Below are 21,549 nucleotides of genomic sequence, written 5' to 3' on the forward strand. Positions count from 1 at the left end.
GCTCAGAGCCTGGAGCCTGCTTCGGATTCTATGTCTCCCTCTCTCTCTGTCCCTCCCCCACTTGTGCACATGCTCTCTCTCTCTCTCTCTCTCAAAAATAAATAAACATTAAAAAAAAATGTTTAATAGTGTTAAAGATTTCCATATGAAAAAAAAAATCTCATTCCCTCCAATCACAGTGATCTTGACGATTTAATGTGAAAAGAAACTACGGTTTCCTTTTAACTATTTGGGTTTAGGGTTGTCTGGTTAGTTCTTGGTTTACCGAAACCGTCATTACTCTCAGTTGGCAGAGGTATGAATTACTCTGTGGTGTCTGCTAACCCTCGTTAGAAGATGCCATACTGTTTTCCTCCCAGACCCAGATCCTAACTTCACATAGGTTAGCTGACCTCATGTTGTGACCCTCATACCAGCATCCCCAGGCTTCAGGTCATGACCTATGAATTAGCATCCTGGAAGTAAGGGCCATACCCAGTTTCCCTTACAGAAGTGAAGACGTGAAAGTAGTAACTTCCTTTGCCTTTCTTGTTTTGGTTTGCAACATGCTAAACAACCAACCCTCAAATCTAAAGGAAGACAATCAGGTTACCCGCACGCTCAAGTATTTCAAACCAATCAAACTGAACTCCCTTCTTTGAACATTTCCATAGCATACACGTATTCACATCAAAAGAATCACAATGATAATAAAAAAAAAATCATTTGAAAAAATTTTGTCCGTGTTTCCAGACATAAACTGATACTGTCTTTAAGGCAATTGTCCTGTAAAAACATTATTACCTCGGAACAGCCGGCCCCAGGCCCTCCTGAGCTCACTGCTACTATAAAATCATCTCTGCTGTGGCAAATGGTGTTGGCGTGGTATTTCGCCTGTGCTTTACCAAATCATTCCATGCGTAACTGCAAGTATATCCTTTTCTTAACACATTTCAGCCACAACGTGCTTTAAGAAACATTAACACCTAAGGATAGCAAATACATAAGATGTCTGCACCAGATTGTGCAGAGTAGATCCTGGATATGCTTTTTAATTTTTTTCTCAGCAGGGGGAGCTCGCACTCTCATCTTGAAAGTCTAGGTATACAATATGGAAATTTAAATTTTGATCCCAACTATCAAATGTCAGTATGTGTTAGATTACCCTACTGAACCTCTGCATAAGAAAAATAAAATGTCAAGTCTGACAAACTTGAAAATTTACCTTTGTCTTGAAATTCCTGAAGATAGCTGGAAAAGAAAGCAAGAACATTATATTTTAAAATGAGGGTTGACAAACCAAAACAAGGTCTGTTTGTTGGCAATAATTCAAATCTATTTTAAAATCTGCATTATAAACACACATTTAGAGAAAAAGTACTTCCCATCCTGAAATGACAATTCCAAAAGGCTTATGGGTTTATAATAAAAGTATTTTTAAAGACTGAAGTTAGAGTAGTAAAATCAGAATCTTTAAAATGCACCACATACATTTACTCATTTCCATATCTAGAGGTATTTATATTAAAATTCTCAAGCTACCTTTGTCCTAGCACGTAAACCCAATACACCCTCAAAAAATCAAAACGAACAGTTGGATTTTGGTAGCATGCTTAGAAAAAATATATAATCAAGAACATCCACAAAAAAAAAAAAAGGATAATATGATAAGCATGTCGGTTTTTAAAAACTATTATAGAGGACATATATTTTGTCTTTACAGTATTTAACACCAACTAAATTGGACATACAAAAAGTTAATTCTGTGATAATTCTTTATTAAAATGTTAACTACAAAGTTGCTTCTAAGTAAGAAATAAGTAACAAATGGCAAGGAAGTGACTTACATAGACTTCACATCTTTTATCTTCTTAATAAGGGATTCTCTCTTTTCCTTTGCTTTCTTGGATAAATTTTCCCCTCTCAGTGTGTCTGCTACAAATGTTTCAACATCTAAACCATGAAATATAAGAAACAGGATACAAATTATTGGAAAGAATCATTTTTTGTGAAGACAAATAGGACAATGATTGTTTCTACCCATAAGTGTTAATATCTGTACAATTTGTTACAGTTATTTATCAATCCAAAGCATAACAGTTGAAATATGTTTCAAATACTAAGTTGGACAAATCTGTTCACCACTTAGCTAATAAAATTTGTATGCTCTACTTATGCTTAGCACAGCAAATGCTATTTGGATGTTTGGCATCATTAAACCGGGGAGAAGCGCACAAGTTTTAATAAACTACGGTGCCCCATAAAACAAATTCTCTCATATAAAAGCAAGCACAGAGCTTTTATGCATGTGTTACTATCATTTTATAATATTTGGGAAGTTCCTATGTGAACAGGTCATTCACAATATAATATCGATATAAACTAATGTCTCTGGCAAGGGCCTGTTTTTCCCAGTGTAATCCATTTTGAGGTATGTGCAATATTTGATGTTTTAAAGGAAAAACTAAATCCCTTTTTCTAACCAAGATTCCCAGATCAAACCCCCCTCCTTCCTACCTGCTCCACCCATTCTGACCAGCCACCTTCAAAAATTGAAAGGAAAAAAAACCCAAAACCTCTGTTGTGTGGTTTTGTGTGTTCTTGCTTCTTGCCTTGGTATTACCACCTGGAAATATTTTTTTAAATAAAGTTAGGAAGTGGCAAAAATACATTTGTCCACTATTTAGAAATATAGTAACCTAGAAATAAGATTTTCACAGATTCATATAACATTTCCACAGAGCCTCCTTTTTTTTTAAATTTAGTAAACTTGTGAATTATTCTGCTTTCTAGTTCTCACTAGTACAAGATTCCAACTAATCCTTACTGGTTTGATTTTATAATAGCCCCATTCTTATTGTTCATGAAACATTATGCAACTTTAATTTTTATTCAGGAGTTCAAATCTTTGAGATATCTAATATAATGGACCATGAAAAAATTTTAAAGTAGGTATGACTGTAAACCATCCATATTTCATATTGAAAAGACGTGGGTATATTTTACTTTCTTTTTATTTATTTAACTACTTTGTCTCCTAACTCACACTGACAAAAAGATAGTATAAAAGCATATAATAATAGTATATATAATTAATTCAAAGCGGTATAACAGTCTTTCAACTGTACTTATAATTAACAATTTAAAACCTAGTATTTGAGATAGAATGTTATAATCGATTTTAAATTCTTGGTTACAAAAGTATCTTGATCCAATAAGCAAGTTGATTAAACTGTTATCCCATATATTCATCATAAATGTATAGAGGTAATTTTTCACTAAATCAGTATGACAAGTGAAAGAATTAAAATTTAATCCTGGAATAATTTTTTTAAATAGCTTTCTGGCTTGACGTCCATTAATGGCTAATGTTACAAGTAAGTATCAAGATGAAATGAAAGCAAAATGTCACAGCTTCTCTTTACAAAATATGGAGCGGTCCATATTTTGAAGGGGACATAGAGGCATAATCCATAACCAGTGCAAATTAGACTCAGATTTCTAAAGTGAGTTCAAAATAATGAAACTTTTTTTTTTTTTTTTTAAATCACTCTCTCCTAAACTCTTTAATTTTTGTACACAGAGAAACAAGCAACCTTTGGACATTCACACATCAGGTGAAATGGAAAAGATCACTGGCTTCTCTGAGGTGGTTAGAATGAATCTGGTAACAAAGTGGAATAAGGGAAGGAGCAGCATGTCTGCTGTTGATTCTTTCTTCCAACCGGACTCAATACTTGGGAGAAGCTCTTGCACAATGATTGGTGAATTGTCTGCTTAATGTGACGCTCACTCAGTGTTTGTCTTTAATTCCCTCACCCACAAGTATTTAATTGCCTATTTTACATTTTCATTATACAATCCAAATTTAAACAAACGGGATCTATTTTAAATCTCTGGAAGCAGTAACAGAAGGAATTACAGCCCAAGAGTTATTTCTTTAAGAGGTCATTTCAGTTCTATAAAAACTCGGAAAACATTAAAAAGCTGCAATGCTCTATTTAGGGTTTCCTAACACTCCCCCCAAATATTTTTAAAATACTGACCCATGCTATTTTATGAGGAAATGCTTGCTGAAAGAATGTGTGATTCTAGGAAGAATCCGTGTTGTTTGTTTGTTGAGGGGGAGGAGATTCGGAGATCGGGCACGGGGGAAAAAGATCTGTATTTTTACAGGTTTGATGTATTTATTCTTAAATTAATCCCAGAAGGGGGGTTAAGGCAACTAAAAAGATTTAATAAACACCGATTTCTTAAAATAAATTATTTTCCAAGGAGACGTGAAAAGTGTAAGAACTGTTTTTGCTGTTTTCTGGGGGGGGGGGGGGGTTGTCTTCCCCTCTTTTTTTTTTTTTTTTTTAAACAAATGAGTTAGGAACTTGAAAGTGGAATTGATTCCTGAAATCTTAGTTTGTTGGTGCCCACAGATTCAGTCGGTTTTGAAGTTTTTGAACTCCGGGCTATTTCTTAAAATCCACACTGTGCCCATTTATTTTCGAACTGAACCAAGCAGCCTCTCCCGAGCCCCGGACACCCTGTGGGTGCGCGGGGGACCTTCCACCGGGTCCCTGCGGGAAGCAGGCGTCCCGTTCGTCCAGCGCAAAGACAGGGCGAGCGCTGCAAAGTGACTCGGGCTTTCCTGGGAGACGTTTCGGCTCCACGGTCCTCAAACACTCGCCACTCCCCCCGACTGTTAAACCCCAGGGTCCGCGTCACGGGCGCTGTGAGCAGGGAGCACTGGGCTTGGGGTAGCGCCCTCGCCAGACAAACGCGACTGGATCTGCGGCTTTGTAGCTCAGAGCCAGGGTAATATTTCAAAAGCGGCCAATAAAAGTCCTGGACAAATCAAGCGCTCCTCCGGCTGGTCGGAAAAGAGATTTGAAGCTTTTGACTGTGCCCTGAGTAGCCCTGCAAACGATAAACTGGCAAGCGTGTTAGCCCTCTCCTACCTTCCTTTAGGGGTCGTGTCCCTCGGTTAATATGTAGATTTCACTGACTCCAGGCTGCCTGTAATTCGGGGAACAGCCGTAATTCGATTGCAGGAAAAGGTCAGCCCGCCTCCTCGCTAGCCTCTTGGCCTGGCGAGTTAGAATTCCTCTTCCTCAGAGGGAGGGGTCTCCATTCACGCAGTCACCAAAGCGTGGGGACCCGCCCGGCTCGCGTGGAGAATGCGCAGCTCCCAGGAGCCCCGATGCAGCAGGTTTAACCCCCACCCCCGCCCCCGCCCCGCCCGCGGCCACACAGACCTCGGGTCAGCGCCGCTGGTACTTAACCCCAGAATTAGCCCATCTCCATCAGCCTCTGCCCCGGAGTCATCACCAAGGAAAGAGTTATCCCAGGGACTGTAAATGTGGTAGTGATTTTTGTTCCTGTTACCCCTTAACACTGTCAAGAATAAACCTTATCTCCCGGTACAACTGTAAAGATCTGGGGGAGAGGGCCCTGAGATCAGACTTACAACTGCTCTGTAGATAACTATTAACGTCTGAAAACAAAATGAAAAGATGACATCATGTCTTGGCTCAGCAATCTTCAAGCAGTTGAAGTTAAAAATCTCTCAAAAGCCATAGGAACCCCTAAGAGGCAAACACTCAGCGTACCCCAAATCATCGAATGGTACTCCAATTACCCTTTTTTTTCTGTACATATGGACCCCCAGAAAAACTGCCTACCGCTCATGTCTTCCCTTAGAGCCCAAGTGGCTAGGACAGGTATCTAACACATCACACACACACACACACACACACACACACACACACACACAGCCTCTGTGCTGGCCTGAATTGTATGGGACTGAGTCCACTACCATTTGCTCAGCCCCAGATCAATAACATAAGTGTAAAACCAATTACACCTCACCCCCAAATGGCTTTACTACTTAATTGCACATCTTTCTCTACTTTATGAATTGGGCCAGGCTTCACTAAGAATTCACGAAGGTACTATTACTAAACTTACCATGGTAAGAGTCCCAGCCAAACTTTAGGCTGACATCAGAACAAAATAAAATAAATAAAATAAAATAAAATAAAATAAAATAAAATAAAATAAAATAAAATAAAATAAGCTTTTTTTCTCAGCTAAAGGGAGGTGTATGGTCTGACCAAACACCTACTGGTAAAAACATAAAAATCAATCAAACGGGGCACATGTAGATCAATGGAGCCAATGCCCAAAGTTGGAAAATGGCTAATTGAAAAGTTATTGATTCCTTAATCAATGTCTTTCTCCTGATTACCTAGCACTTTTACAGGTTACGGTTATATTGTGAATTTTCCAAACATGGAAGAAGAAATGTGAACAAGCACAAGGAGTTCTCATAGTACAATAAGTAAAACATTCCTAAGTCTTAGAATCCAATCATCTGACAAAATTTTCAAAATTGGCTTTGGAGGCTAAATGATTTATTCTGATTGAAAACTGGGCTGTTGAAGAATACAGATGAACATCTTTCACCTCTAAAAGATGACTCTTGATAAATAACACCTTATAATAATCAAAATCTTTTTACCACTCATTTTCAAAGAAGCCACAGTGAATAACAGATTAGTCTGAGATTTACACTAGATTCACTGTTAGGTAGCATCTATTGTAATGTGTTCAGTATGTGATTGAAAAAGAAATGTAAACTCAGTGGAATGAAAAAGATAGACTTGGCTTTAATTGAAAAAGACAAACTAAGTGAATAATGAGTATATAAAAACTAGCCTATGCCACTTTTATCACCCATATATGACACTTAATCTTAAATTTATGAGAGACAACTGAACTGTGTTTCAAATCACCAGAGGGTTTTCCAATGCTGTTGTTTCTATCTTCCTTCTAGTAATATTTTAATGCTGGTAATGTAGAGATAAACTCATTTGGAAATTTTTTATAGACTTCTCATTTTTCAATATATTTAGATTCCTTTTTTTTTTTTTATTAAAGAAAGCCAGTGATAACTTGGGTTGAATAACTATAAAAATCATACATACTACCAAGAGCTTTATTTCGTAATCTGAGATAAAAAATACTTTCAATGGAAACCGATGTTGGAAAACAAGTCAGCCAAAGATCCCCTCCTAAAAAAAGGTAGAATATTATATGCTTAATAGAGGCAAATAATTTTTTTTTAGTATCACATCTTAATTCATCTACATTATTTGACCCATACAAGAAATTTAAAATTTTTGATCCCTTGGCTTACAAACACGTATTCCTGTTTCTAGAAGAGAAAACCTTAGAGGTGTCACAGTCTGATTTCACTTTGAGATCAAATGTCTTCATATCAGCTTGATGCTCATTAGCTATTACCGCCAAAATAGGGCAGGCTTATTCTTGCTCTGTAGGAAAATCCAGGTGCTAAAGAAGTAGGTGACTATTGGTGACTCAGTAGGTGGCACTCTTCCCTTTACATACTCAGCCAATGCCCCAGAAGGAAATTATGGGACACTAGACGTACCATAAATAATTCTCATAGGAAAAATAAACCCAAAATGTTGACCAAATTATAAACAGAACTTAGGAAAGGTGGAAATCAAACCACACTATTCTCAGCATTGAAAAAATTCTCCCTCTATTTCAACTGAACTGCATTCTGTATAGATTTTAATGTGTGAAGCTTAAAAAAAAAAAAAAAAAGAGTTCTGGAAATCCCCAGTAGGGGAAAATGCAATATTTCTAACCAAGTCTGCCGTGTGAAAAAATTTCACACAGATATTGCAGAAACGATCCGGCCACTTTGTTTACTGTTTGTTTGGTTTGGTTTTGATTTTTCAGAGTCCTCACAACCACTATGTTTTTCTTTTAACGTTGGTGTCATTTTCTAATTTAATAAAAAGGAACTTATATCCTCTTACAGGCTTCCTTTTTAAACATGTTGTCCTAAAACAAATGTATGAGAATGAATGGGAATATCTGATTGCAAACCACTAAGGCTCCAGTATTCAAAGGGTGATTAAACAAATGAAGGGGGTTGGGGGCCAGTGCTTCTAGTTCCTCTCACTTTCCTGCCTGCCTGGAGGAAAAACTCACATAAATCAAGATTATTCTTGCTGTTAGCCCTAGTCAAAATATTTGGATGTAGGAAAAGATTAAATGCACAAGATTTGGAATTATCCATTGCTTCCAATTATCCAGGCGAAACCTCTCCTTCCAACGTTGCGAAAAAAAACATTAAAGGTTGCCTGTAGTGCCCATGGCAGGTCGAAATTGACTTTTAACAAAAAATCTGTAAACTTTTTCTCTATTCATGTAACAGAAGAATAATACAACGCTTTTATAAGGAGCATAGGCTTTCAAGATTTAATATACTGATTCCACAGAAATATAAATCGCTGACAGTCAAAACTGTACAGCCACTTTTCCAAGAGTATCATTAAATGTAAGTTAAGAATGATAGCATCTATGGGTTTTTGCATTTCGAGAGAACGTTTTAGAGGGAAAGAAATGAGAGGAGAGGGGAACAAATATCGAAGCCTAAAACTGCTACAATCAGAAAGAAAAATAGAGAGAAAATAATATAAATTGGTAAGAATACCTTTGAGCACCTATAGCGCAATCAAGCAGTTGAAATGTCAAACATTTGACACAGAGGACATATAACGCTTTGGAAAATAGGCACACGAAACACAAAGGGAACTGTCCAAAGCAATGTTATTTTGATAGGCATTATCTTTTGACTTGATATCCTTTTCTTCTGTAGGCAAGGGATTTCAAGTGCCTGAAAAGTCTAGTTCCTTGTCTTCTCTGGCTTGGAATTCTAGCACAGCACCATGAATTCATTGTTAGAGAGCTCAACTGTTAACTACAACCACGGCTACCAAAATCTCCTTCTTGGTTCCAAAGAAAGTACTAGGTAATCCAGCAATCTCTAAAATGTAAGCCAATGCTCTCCCTGTAGAGTTTTAGTAATTTTTAAATCTAGCCATGTGCTGTTACCCAACACATTTGAATTATGCAAATAATCATGTACAACCCCAACAGAAGTTTTCGGATGGAAACTGTGAAAAGGCTGCAGAGAACGTTTATTCCCGACACCTTTCCTACCCCCAAAAGATTTTAATTACAGTCAAACATAAAATGTTAAGTAACTTTATTTGAATGATGAGTTAAAAAAAGAAAACTGAAAAACACTGGTTCACTTGCTTCATTTCTTTAAAAAGTATAGATAGACAATAGATATTTTCTCATATCCATACCTCTTAAAAATGTCCTCTGAAAATAAAGTATAAGCCAAATTTACAATCTCCAAAATGTTAGTATTTTACTATTTGTTTTTAATACTTCATGTGTTTTAATATGTGGCTTGCTTTCATGTGAAAAAATGAAAACAACAGTAAGATGACTTTTAAGACACTCATTTCAGACATTATGCAGGCATATTAACTGACTAAAGAGAAATAAAGGAAGTTAGCATTCGGAGAGAATTTAAATATTATGTAATTCTAAGCGTTCAACTAAATTACAAAAATAAGGGCCACACGAAATATTTGTAATTATGGGGATCAGAGAATAATGAGTCTCATAACCTATAAATCATACTATGTGCAAATGTTTGATTATGGACTCAAACAACAAACTGCTTACTGTTGGGAGCTCTCAAGCTTTAAAGGGGTGCACCCAGAGGTCTGCACTTTAGTTCTTAAATTCAAAAAGTTCACACCTAGAAAATCCTGAAAGTGGTGCCATCTACTTTTGGAATAATGATAAACACTTCTCTGGTCTGGTTATTAAAATAGTATCCTAAACACACACTTCCAGCGGTGTAACAATGAAAATGTTAACTGTCGTAAAATAAAAGCAGTACTCGAGTGAAACTCTCATATAATGGAATAAAAGCTGCCTTAAATCAGTCTTTACAGTTCTTTCTATCTCCCTTAGTGGTACCCATTAATGACAATAAGCAATTCTTAGAGTAAAATACTATACCACCACAAATGCATTCATCACCCTGTAATCATGTTCAAACATAAGTCTCCATTCACACACTACTGGTTTTATTCTCTTGATCATATTCATGATGCTAACCAGCAAAACAGCATATTAGGAGATTTGGTCTCACACTGCTATAACAGCAACTTACTATTTAAAATGCCACATGTCAGATATTAAGGGTTAAAATAAGCACCTTGTAATATACATCCAAAAGAAACTCTTTTAATCCAGTTATCCATGAGCAATATTGAAAGATAAATACTTAGGAGACGACTCAAGTAAAACAATCCAAATTCAGTTTCTAGAATTCTGATGTACGCAGGACAAAGTGAATGATGATAAGAATTCCAAGAGCATCAGGATAGGTAAGATTTGTGCTACCCTAAAAAGATGTATTTTCTGCCTAGTGATGGACTATAGCAGTGGATTCGTCACAGCCTTGAAGAACCGCATCCTGAACTCCTAACGTAAGTTCCTATAAATGGTCATTTAAGACTTAAAAGGGGAAGATGAGGATGCAAAGATGTACTTTCATCGTCTGACACAGGAAGTTGGACCTTAATACATACTTCCTTTTTTGTTTTAATATGTTACTCGGGCTGAAAACAAGTGGCTATTTGAGAATCAAGCCCTCTTTCAAAGTCTTAAATATGAGCACAATGAATGTTTAAGAAAAATGGGAGTTTTGGAAATGACAAAACCTTGCGTCCCACAACCCCTAACACCTGTAGCTCAGACATCTTTTTGCATTTTTACACCCTTCTCCTCCATTGGTCAGGCCACCAAAGAACTACTTCTTTGACTTCTGATCCCTTCCCAGTTCTCACACACGCATTACTATTCCCTCTCCCTCCCTCGCCTCCCTTTCTCACACACGCACACGACGTCCTCACGATGCATACAGAAATGTCCTGATCCAATTAGTGTAGCTCATCAAAAAGGGCTCCCCCAACATCCTCGGACCAAATTTCAACACACGCCCACTCCCTTCCTCAAACCCCTCTTTCCCCATTCCCAGTCCCGCTCCCACCGGCCAGGACACATGGGAAGCGTGGGGAGGGAGGGCATAGACTCTGAATGCTTCTGTCCCCACCGGCTCGCCGTCCCCTGGCCCCCGCCCCCGCCCCGGCAGCATTACCCGCCCCCTTCCCGCTCTTTACCTGCCAACAGGTTCCTAATTTCCTCAGGGAGGGGGTAGGGAGAGGAGGTGCTGCTGGGGTTGGGCATGTTAGGGAGCGCGAGGCGTGCGGAGGGGAAAGACCTGTGCTGAAAAGGGAATCGACGGGCTGGAGTTGCGGCTGCGACCTAGACTGGGGCTAGCGGTCCCGCTAAGGGCAGCGGGGCTACGAGTCCGGACACTGCCGGGCCGGGGTTCACAACAAGGAAGTCACTAAAGCCCCAGCCAGCAGCGGCCGGACTCTCGGCCCAGCCCCTCCCGGCAGATCGGGGCGGGGCGATGGGCTGGGAGGAGAACCAAAGGGCCTGAGGGGCCGAACTGCGCATGTGTATCCTTCGGTTTTCCTAGCCTCGGAAAAGCGCTTCAGAACAGGCCACGCCCACCTCTACGTAAGGGAGCGGGAGGAGCCGCTGGTGGGAAGGGAGCGAACTCCGGCTGCATCAGCTGATCCGGAGCCTGAAGCGCCTTGCAGCCATTTTGGTTACTGGTACCTCCACAACAGCTGACCGTTTCTCCAGGATCCCGAAAATTAAGGTGTCCATAGTACCTCTAAATTTTCCGATTAAGGGACCTCTGGCCAACGGTAAGCCCGGCCGAGGTTTAACACCTCGCGTAGTAACCCGCAGGAATTTTCAGCCTCCCTAAACTATTATGGCTTTCTTTGTCCGTTTGAATGAGGTAACCAAGACCCATCTTCCGCCAGTCTTCCCTGAGAGGTCAGTCTGGAACTGCTCCAGAGAGCAATCCGATTGGCTCTTAAAATTACTTTTCTGCCTGATTCTTATTGTTGGGGCGACTTCCCCCGGTACAAATGAAGAGTGAGGAGTTCTAGTCACTGGCCTTTTGAGTTAAAAAATATATATAGCTAGGGGCGCCTGGGTGGCGCAGTCGGTTAAGCGTCCGACTTCAGCCAGGTCACGATTTGGCGGTCCGTGAGTTCGAGCCCCGCGTCAGGCTCCGGGCTGATGGCTCGGAGCCTGGAGCCTGTTTCCGATTCTGTGTCTCCCTCTCTGCCCCTCCCCCGTTCATGCTCTGTCTCTCTCTGTCCCAAAAATAAATAAACGTTGAAAAAAAAAAAAATATATATATATATATATATATTGCTAAATAGACATCGATACTACTGTCCCATCTGTAAACATCAAAAAGAAAATTGCTAGTGATTAGAATGGAATTATAAAATGTGTTCAATCCAACCTGGTCGTTTAGTCAACAAAATGCTTATTGCATGTCTTCTATTTGTAAATCGTTAACAGGTTTTCTCTAAAACCCCAAAGACGCGTTCTGGTGTCTTTAAAGTAAGTGTGTGTGTGTGTGTGTTCTGTATACGGTGTATATTCTCTATATATGTATATACCAAATATGTGTGTATGTTTATATATGCTTAATGCCCCCCCCCCCCACATACATACTTCCTATGAGAACTGCCCTGGCAAAACTCTTCCCTTCATGCTACTATTGTATTGTAAACACTGTATTGTGGTTCCAATCACAGTGTAAATTGTTTATTCCTCTACCCTCCAACCCTCACTAAATCAATAGTCCTCAAATTTCAGTTTGCATTGCCATGACAGAACTAGTAACAATACAGAGTCTCAAGTTCCACTCCCAGAGATTCTGATTCTACTTAGGGTGGGACCTGATTATTTGCATTTTAAATGAGCCCCAGGTAGTTCTGATTCTAGACATCCTGAGATTTGTTGGGGCTTTTTGTTGTTGTTGTTTTTAATTTAAATTTTAGTTAGCATACAGTGCAGTATTGGTTTTAGGAGTAGAATTCAGTGATTCATCACTTACATACAACACCCAGTGCTCATCACAGTAAGTGTCCTCCTTAATACCCATCACCTGTCTAGCCCATCTCCCTCCATAAACCTTTAGTTTGTTCTCTCTTTTAAGAGTCTCCGGTGGTTTGTTTCCCTCTCTTCTTTTCCTCCCTTCCCATATGTTCATCTGTTTTGTTTCTTAAATCTCACATCTGAGTGAAATCATATAGTATTTGTCTTTCCGTGATTGTCTTCTTTCGCTTAGCATAATACATTCTAGGTCCATCCACATGGTTGCATATGGCAAGATATCATTCTTTTTGATGACTGAGTAATATTCCATGGGGTGTGTGTGTGTGTGTGTGTGTGTGTGTGTGTGTGTACCACATTTTCTTTATCCATTCATCAGTCAGTGAACATTTAGGTCCTTTCCATAGTTTGGCTATTGTTGACAATGCTGCAATAAACATTGGGGTGTGTTTACCCTTTCAATCTGTATTTTTTTATCCTTTGGGTAAATACCTACTAGTATAATTGCTGGATCATAGAGTAGTTCTATTTTTAGTTTTTTGAGGAACCTCCATACTGTTCTCCAGAGTGGCTGCACCAGTTTGCACTCCCACCAACAGTGCAAGAGGGTTGTCCTCTCCCCGCATTCTTGCCAACACCTGTTGTTTCTTGTATTGTTAATTTTAGCATTCTGACAGGTGTGAGGTGGTACCTCATCGTGGTTTTGATATGTATTTCCCTGATGATGAGTGTTGAGCATCTTTTGATGTGTCTGTTAGCCATCTAGATATCTTCTTTGGAAAAGTGTTATTCATGTCTTCTGCCCATTTCTTACCTGGGTTATTTGTGTTTTGGGTGTTGAGTTTGATAAGTTCTTTATAGATTTTGAATATTAACCCTTTATCAGATATGTCACTTGCAAATATCTTCTCCCGTTCTGTAGGCTGCCTTTTAGTTTTGTTGATTGTTTCCTTCACTATGCAGAAGGTTTTTCTTGATAAAGTCCCACTAGTTCATGTTTGCTTTGTTTCCCTTGCCTCTGGTGATAGTAAGAAATTGCTCTGGCCGAGGTCAAAGAGGTTGTTGCCTGTGTTCTTCTCTAGTATTTTGATGGTTTCCTTTTTCAACATTTAGATCTTTCACCCATTTTGAATTTATTTTTGTGTATGGTATAAGAAAGTGGTCCACGGGTAGCTGGATGGCTCAGTCAGTTGAGCATCTCACTTCGGTTCAGGTCATGATCTCATGGTTTGTGGGTCTGAGACTCGCATTGGGCTCTGTGCTAACGGTGTGGAGACTGCTTGGGATTCTCTCTCTCCCCCTCTCTGTCTGCCCCTCCCCAACTTGAATTTTCTCTCTCTCTCAAAATAAATAAATAAACTTTTAAAAAATGGTCCAGTTTCATTCTTCTGCATTTTGCCGTCCAGTTTTCCCAATATCATTTGTTGAGGAGACTCGTTTTTTTCCCATTGTATGTTCTTTCCTGCTTTGTAGACATCCTGGGATTTGATGTTGAGAATCACTTTATCACTTTCCAGCTCCTAGATGGCACAATATTTGTCATAACATATCTTTCATCCCCACCTGGAACCTTAAATCTAACAGAGTAATGGCTCCGTTAATATTGCATACAAAAAAAGTCTAGACAGTAATAGTAAAAAATTAAGTAGTCAAATGCAATGACATTTTTGTACAATTCTGTAAGAGATACAACACACACTAATTGGAAAAGGAAAAATTAGAACATGTTGAAGTCCTCTCAAAACAAAGCAAAAAACAGGGGTGCCTGGCTGGCTCAGTCAAAAGAGCGTGTGACTTTTGATCTCAGGGTCATGAGTTTAAGCCCCACGTTGGGTGTGGAGATTATCTAAATAAATAAATAAACTTTAAAAAACAAAAACAGGACAAAAATTTTGTAATGGAAGTAAAATACACAAATAATAATAATAAAACACACCCAAAACAAACCGACTCCCTAAAATGGAATCTGAAATTCCTACTCAGATTTAGTAATGTGATGAGTTATAGAAAGAGTACTGTGGGGCGCCTGGGTGGCTCAGTCAGTTGAGCATCCAACTCTTGATTTCGGCTCAGGTCATGATCTCACAGTTTCATGGGTTCAAACCCTGCATCAGGTCCGTGGAACCTGCTTGGGATTCTCTCTCTCCCTTTCTCTGCCCTTCCCTCACTTGTACTCTCTCAAAGTAAATGAACATAAATATATAAAATGTAATTTATTTAAAAAAAAAGAATACTGAAAATTAGAATTCTTTTTGGTGGAGGTAAAAGTAAATAGTCTTTTTACAAATAGCTTCAAAGAATTGAGAATTATTACTCTTAAACTACAAAATTATCTTCCTTCCTAAAGAAGAAAGAAACTATTTCTTGGGCATTTTATATTAGTGAGGAGTCTTTCCTCCCTTTACAGTTATCACATATAATTCTTTGCCTTGTCACATTTTTTATTAAACCAAGCCTCCAAATGTTCCTATCCTTTGTTTCCTTCTGATAGAACTGACCACATTTTTTCTTTATTCTTGTGTCTCATTTATTTATTTACACTCCACTCATCCCACAAAGGAATTGAAGTGATTTACTCTTGTATCAAATAGACAGTTTTCTGGAGTGGATCAAATGGACAGTGTCTACACTGCTCATTATGACAAGTCATTCTTGTTAGTGACAGGAAACTATTAAGATTGCCTTAAAATATATAGCATCTAGTAGTCCAAATAAAAAAGGCAATAACAGAAAATGGACTTTTTGTGTGAAACACATTTCCCCTACTTAGGAAACCATTCTCAGACACAGGTTTGTGATGGATTCAGTTGGGCAATGCTTTGTATACTCTATCATTTTTACTGTTTATTGTTAAACTTACTGAAATTGATTATAAGACAGGAAGAGAAATAAATAGAGGCCAGAAGAAATATTATTTCTCTTGTTTCCAAATGTTTCCTTAACAAAAACTAGGAAGGAAATCAAATCAAACTTTACATTCTTTAAACTAGTCCCATTAGGTAAAAAAAAAAAAACCAAAAGGGTAATAAATGAAATTTAAAATCTCAACCTGTTAGAGCAGTAACAGCTTCCCTACCATTCCACAAAGAAGACACTAGAAAATCTTATGATTTGTCTTCTCAAACTGGAATCCTCCAGTTCAATGAAGATGTATATATGGATATGTAAAGAGAGAACTATATATATATATATATATATATATATATATATATATATCCCTGTAACTAAAGCTAACCCCCTTCCTGATGTTTTTCAAATTTAGCTGAATAAATATTTGCCAATAGGCCTAGGATTAAAAGAATCTAAAGGAGCACTGAAGAAAAACAATGAGCTAAAACACAATTTACCTTTTTTTCTCTACCCCTCTCCTCTTTGTTTAGTTTGGCATTCATAAGGCATGTGGGGAAAAAATTATATTCTATACTTAGGCATTCTATAGTTCCTTGTTGCTGCATAACAAAACTTGGCTTTAAACACTTAGTATCTCGCGTAGTGTCTGACGGTCAGGAATCCATGAACATTTTAGCTGGGTGGCCCTGATTGCAGTCATCTGAAGACTCAACCATAGCTAGAGGATCAGCTTTCAAGGAAGTTCACCCATGGGACTGTTGGCTGGAGTCCTCCAGTTCCTCTTTGGCTGTTGGCAAGAGGCCTTAGTTCCTCACTCCATAGACTTCTCCCTGGGCTGCTTAAATGTCCTCTTGACATGGCAACTGGCTTCCCCCAGAGCAAGTGATTCAAGAGATAGCACAGCTAAGACAGAAGCCGCAGTGTCTTTATCACTTAATCTCAGAAGTGGCATCACTTTGCTGCTGCTATATCGTCTGGGTGACACAGACCAAACCTGCTATAGAGAGGCAAGGGACTATACGAGGCTGTGAATGAATACCAGGAGGGGAGAATCACTGGGCCTGTATTGAGAGCTAGCTACCACAGTCAGCCCTCTTCCCCCCCGCCCCCAGTCATTCACATTTCTCTCCCATGTGAAATATACCCATTTCCTCCCAAAGCCACCTATAAAGTCTCATCCTATTACAACAGCAGCTCAAAATCCAGCATCTCATTATCTAAATCAAGTCAGGGTATGGATCCTGCTGCTTAAACACAGCTCCTCGAGTACAGTTTTCTCAATTTAAAGACCTATGAAGTAAAAAGACAAGTTACGTGCTCTCCACATAACATGCAATGGTGACACAGACAATGAGATGGTTATCTACAAAGAGATAACCATTGTAGACGTTCCTATTCAGAAGGGGTAGGGACAATAAGAAGTATACAGTGATTACTGGTTCGTAGCAATTCTAAAATCCAACCTGGAAAATGTGGAACGTTCTTTGATTAAAAGCAATTCTATTCCCACCTGGGATAACGTCTCTATAGGTCTTGGTTCTATCTTCTGAGTCATCCTTCTTCGCCCATGAAAGGTAACCCATGTTTTCAGTTGCATAGTTTGCTCAACCAGCTTTCTGTCAATGGTCTTTTGGAAGTCAAAAGACCCCTTTTCATTTTGTACTCTCACTGTCTCCATCTCTGTCAGGGTTCAAGCAGAGAAGTGAAACTACCAGAATGGAGATAGAGATATATGAAGAGATATATGAAGATATAAGATATATGAAGATATAAGAAGAGATATATGAAGAAATCTGTCACAGAGGTTTGACCCTACAAAATTTGGGAATGTGGTTAAACTGTCTCTGTAAGGCTGTTACTTTTGGATCCGTGGCTGGAGCTTTAAGTCCACAAGGCAGGGAGTCACGAAGGGAAGATAGAGGAGACTCACGACAAGCTGGAATACAGAAGCACAAGCCATGGTCACGGGGACCGCCTGAAACAAAAGCTACCTTCTGCTGCCCCTGACCCTGACATCCTGCAGAAGCCGGAGTCCTTTGTTCCAGAATTAAAAACACATTTGACTCAAGAGTCAAAACTGAAAGGAGGATCCGGCAGAAGACCGAGCAACTTGCCCTCTCTGGCTTTCTGGCCTGGCTGCTGCCACATGCCACGGAGGTGAACCAGAAGATAAGCAACAATATATGTGAGCTACAAAGTGACTACTGTATCACTCCTGTAAATCTCACACAAGAATCTCTTTTGTGACCCACCCCAGCCAGAAACACATAAAAGGGAATTCCAGGAAAAGTAGGTTGACAGATTGCAAAGCCTCCAAGCACACACTTGTACTATTATAAGAATGGAAAGGTGCCTGGCTGGCTCAGTCAGTGGAGTGTGCAACTCTTGATCCCAGGGTCATGAGTTCGAGCCCCACACAGGGTGTAGAGATTACCTAAAAATATATAAGGTGGACTAGACAAAAGAAGCAATTGAAATCTTGATTTTTTTAAGTTCATTTATTTTGAGAGAGATAGAGAGAGGGCAGAGAAGAGGGAGAGGCAAAGGGGGAGAGAGAGAATCTCAAGCAGGCTCTGTGCTGTCAGTGTGAAAATGAAGAGTCAGATGCTTAACTGACCGAGCCACCCAGGCTCCCTGAAATCTTGAATTTATTTTGTGGCCTAATGCCTATTTAAAACTTTTTAAACCTGTGTCTTTCAAGTCATCTAGTATGGGCTCTTTAAAGACTTTTCAGAAGTGGGGGCAGGGAACCTGGGTGGCTCAGTCAGTTGGGTGTCCCAACTCCTGATTTCGGCTCAGGTCATGATCTCAGGGTTGTGGGATGGAGTCCTGCATTGGGATCCACACTGAGCATGGAGCCTGCTTAGGATTCTCTCTCTCTCTCTGTCTCTCTGTCTCTCTGTCTCTCTCTCTCTCTCTCTCTCCCTCTGCCCCTCTCCCTTGCTCACTCTCTCTCTCTCTAAAATCAAAACTAAGAGAATTTTCAGAAGTGAAGGTTTGTTGTCATTTTCTAAATTCTTATCCCTCTCTTCATTTGAATCATCTAGGGCTGCTGGGGATGAGTTTATCGTTGTGTGGTGCCAGCCAGAAAAACACTATTTTCTCACTGGAATTCATATGAGGTCATTTACCCTTAAAAGGTATGACACAGAACCCACCAGAGCCAACAGGTTCTGACAGATGCAGCTCACTAACTTGCCTTTTCAGTTTTTAGGTCGTGATTATTGTTAATCTTATTAATGTAATTTATTGACAAGATAAGGAAACACATTCATTCTCTTTTGCTCTCCATCTCATTTGCATATACACAAACGTGTGCTTAGGCACTTTGCTGCCCTAGCCAATTATGTTAAAAGAATAATAAGCAACTTAATATAGACCGGATTTGAGCTCTTAACAAGGTGCTGCTATATGCCTTTAGGATTCTACCAATCAGGAATAAGGTGAGAGAATGTCCGTCCCATTCCAGACCTGTCAGTCAGGGGCTACCCAGCTCTCTCCCCAGGTAACAGCCCTCTTCTCCCTTTAACTGATGTTAATTTCCCCTATCCAGACTCTCAATGCTTTGGAGACATCACCATTGTAAGGTCAGTCCTGATGGTAACCTGGCTCTGACCTCATATCCTGGTTCTAGTAACTAAGTTTCTCCAGCCTGGGTTCTGAAACCAAGTCTTTTACCTTGCCTACCTTCAGTAAAAGGGACATATTTGTTTGGATTACTTTTAGCCCTCTTGGACTATGGCTGTCTTATTCTTACAGTCTTGATTTATATCTGGTAGATTCTAGGTAGATCTCCAGAGAAGGGATGGACCCATATCCCTGTGTTGCCTTTTACTGATCAGGCTAGGTTAGTATGTGCACTAACCACATGCCAAGAAAATGCTCATTCTTTATATTTTATAAAACTGAATGCAGACCTCCCTCCTCCTTTCCATGTAAACTGTTTTACTCCTCCATGGTTTGGTGAAGTCACCTTGAACTGTGAATAGCTACATCAAAAGACAAGAACTTTTGATTCTCTCCCGTAATTATTTTCTTCAAAATCTTTATTTTCTACCTTAGAGTTCCAAATTGAGTGACCTTGAAGATTCCATTTTATTCTTGGCTCAGAAGAGACAGAGATTATCCTGGAGCTTAATATAAGAGATAACGTGCAAGGACACTGGTATAGTTTAAGCCTTTCCAGGGGTGGCTGACTCAGTTGGTAAAGCATGTGACTCTTGACCTCAGGGTTGTTAGAGCCCCATGTCGGGTGTTCACATTGCTTAAAAATATATTCAATATAATTTAAGCCTTTCCAGTCCACCCCATTCCCAAGGATGATCCCAACCTGCACTCCCTGAAGTTCTACCAATCAGAGACAAGAGAGTGGATGGGTAAGTGTCTCCCTGTACACCTCAATGTAGACTGGTTTGAGCAGTCAGGTCATCTTATACCTGGATTAAGCACCCTGTGGCTTAGATGAAAGATAACTGAAACCAGTGTTTTGGAATTTCAAACATCCTGAGAGAGGCACCGGGGTGGCTCAATCATTAAGCATCCAACTCTTGACTTCGGCTCAGGTCATGATTTCACGGTTTGTGAGCCCCACGTTGGGTTCTGTGCTGACAGTGCAGGGCCTGCTTGGGATTCTATCCCTCTCTCTGCCCCTCCCCTACTTGCACACGCACGTTCTCTCTCTCTCAAAATAGATAAGCATTTACATATATACTTTAAAAACCATATTAAAAAAAAAAATCCTAAGAGAAGGCAGGCTGCCTAGACCTTCCAAGGAATGGTTTCAAGACTAGCTGTGTAAACCAAGCAAGGCGTTCATGGGTATATTTTATGCTGTGTGCCCTGCTCTTTCTTTAGGATAGCTCTGGTCCCCACAACATCCTTAACGACATTTGATGAGAAGACAGTCTTCTAGAAGAAAGGAACTGAAGAGCATGACTGCTTTATTAATTAAACTTTGGAAGACTCACATTTGGGCTCTGAGTCTTTTTTTTTTTTTAATGTTTGTTTTTGTTTTAATGTTTATTTTAATGTTTTTTTAATGTTTGTTTTTTTTAATGTTTGTTTAATGTTTTTGTTTTAATGTTTATTTTAATGTTTTTTAATGTTTGTTTTTGTTTTAATGTTTATTTTTAAAATAAATTAAAATTTTTATTTTTAAAAAAAATTAAAATTTTTTAATGTTTATTTTTAAATGTTTATGTTTAATTTTAATGTGAGTGGGAGAGGGGCAGAGAGAGAGGGAGATGCAGAATCCGAAGCAGGCTCCAGGCTCCGAGCTGTAGCACAGAGCCCGGTGCAGGACTTGAACTTACGAACCGTGAGATCATCACCTGAGCAAAAGTCGTAGGTTTAATGACTGAGCCACCAGGCATCCCTGGGCTCTGAGTCTTAATTGGCTCAATATGAACTATTTATTAAATTTTACTTATTTTTGTTACAGGAATTTTATTTTTGTTTTGTTATTGTAGCTATTTTTTTTAAAACACAAATTCAGATGAAACCTAATTTTCTAATACACTTCTAGAGTCATTTTATAGCTAAGTTAGCAGAGATTTTAGAACATTAAATAATTAGAAACGGACCTAGGTTTCTTTCTATATGCAAAGACAACACAGTAAATTGTGATCAGAGTCCTTCCTCTTATTATAGTACATGTATTCTCACTAGGCAATTTTAAAATACCAAGCTGTCTTTAGCAACAGTAATTCAGTGGGTTTGTGCCTAATATATTCATGAAGGGCTTTGATGGATTTGATAACCATAAGCAGCTGTTAACATTAAATTGCCATTTAATTTTTTTCAGTGACTTTCAAAGTTGTCAATATTAAA

General features: G+C 39.1%; 1 protein-coding gene and 1 long non-coding RNA gene across 7 annotated transcripts in view; one reads left to right on the forward strand and one right to left on the reverse strand.

Annotated features, from left to right (window-relative positions):
• Positions 1–11,315, reverse strand: part of SKAP2 (src kinase associated phosphoprotein 2) — a 180,678-nt gene extending 169,363 nt beyond the window's left edge. For all 5 annotated transcript variants that reach the window (XM_045052528.1, XM_045052526.1, XM_006929265.5 and 2 more), the window contains exons 1-3: positions 11,058–11,315; positions 1,827–1,932; positions 1,205–1,230 (exon numbers count right to left, since the gene is read on the reverse strand). In XM_045052528.1, coding sequence (XP_044908463.1) covers positions 1,205–1,230; positions 1,827–1,932; positions 11,058–11,124 — 199 coding nt within the window. In that variant the 5' untranslated portion in view covers positions 11,125–11,315. The remainder of the gene's footprint in view (positions 1–1,204; positions 1,231–1,826; positions 1,933–11,057) is intronic.
• Positions 10,225–20,688, forward strand: LOC102901228. Of its 2 annotated transcripts, none has more exons than XR_002153750.3 (6): positions 10,225–10,364; positions 17,408–18,009; positions 18,768–18,860; positions 19,783–19,885; positions 20,013–20,096; positions 20,575–20,688. It is a non-coding gene; the product is annotated as an uncharacterized LOC102901228 (long non-coding RNA). The 2 variants fall into 2 exon arrangements; XR_439809.4 differs by lacking the exon at positions 10,225–10,364 and adding an exon at positions 11,441–11,657.
• Positions 20,689–21,549: the final 861 nt, after the last annotated feature.

This window comes from Felis catus, chromosome A2 (assembly GCF_018350175.1).
Source record: "Felis catus isolate Fca126 chromosome A2, F.catus_Fca126_mat1.0, whole genome shotgun sequence".
In the NCBI taxonomy this organism is placed as follows: domain Eukaryota; kingdom Metazoa; phylum Chordata; class Mammalia; order Carnivora; family Felidae; genus Felis; species Felis catus.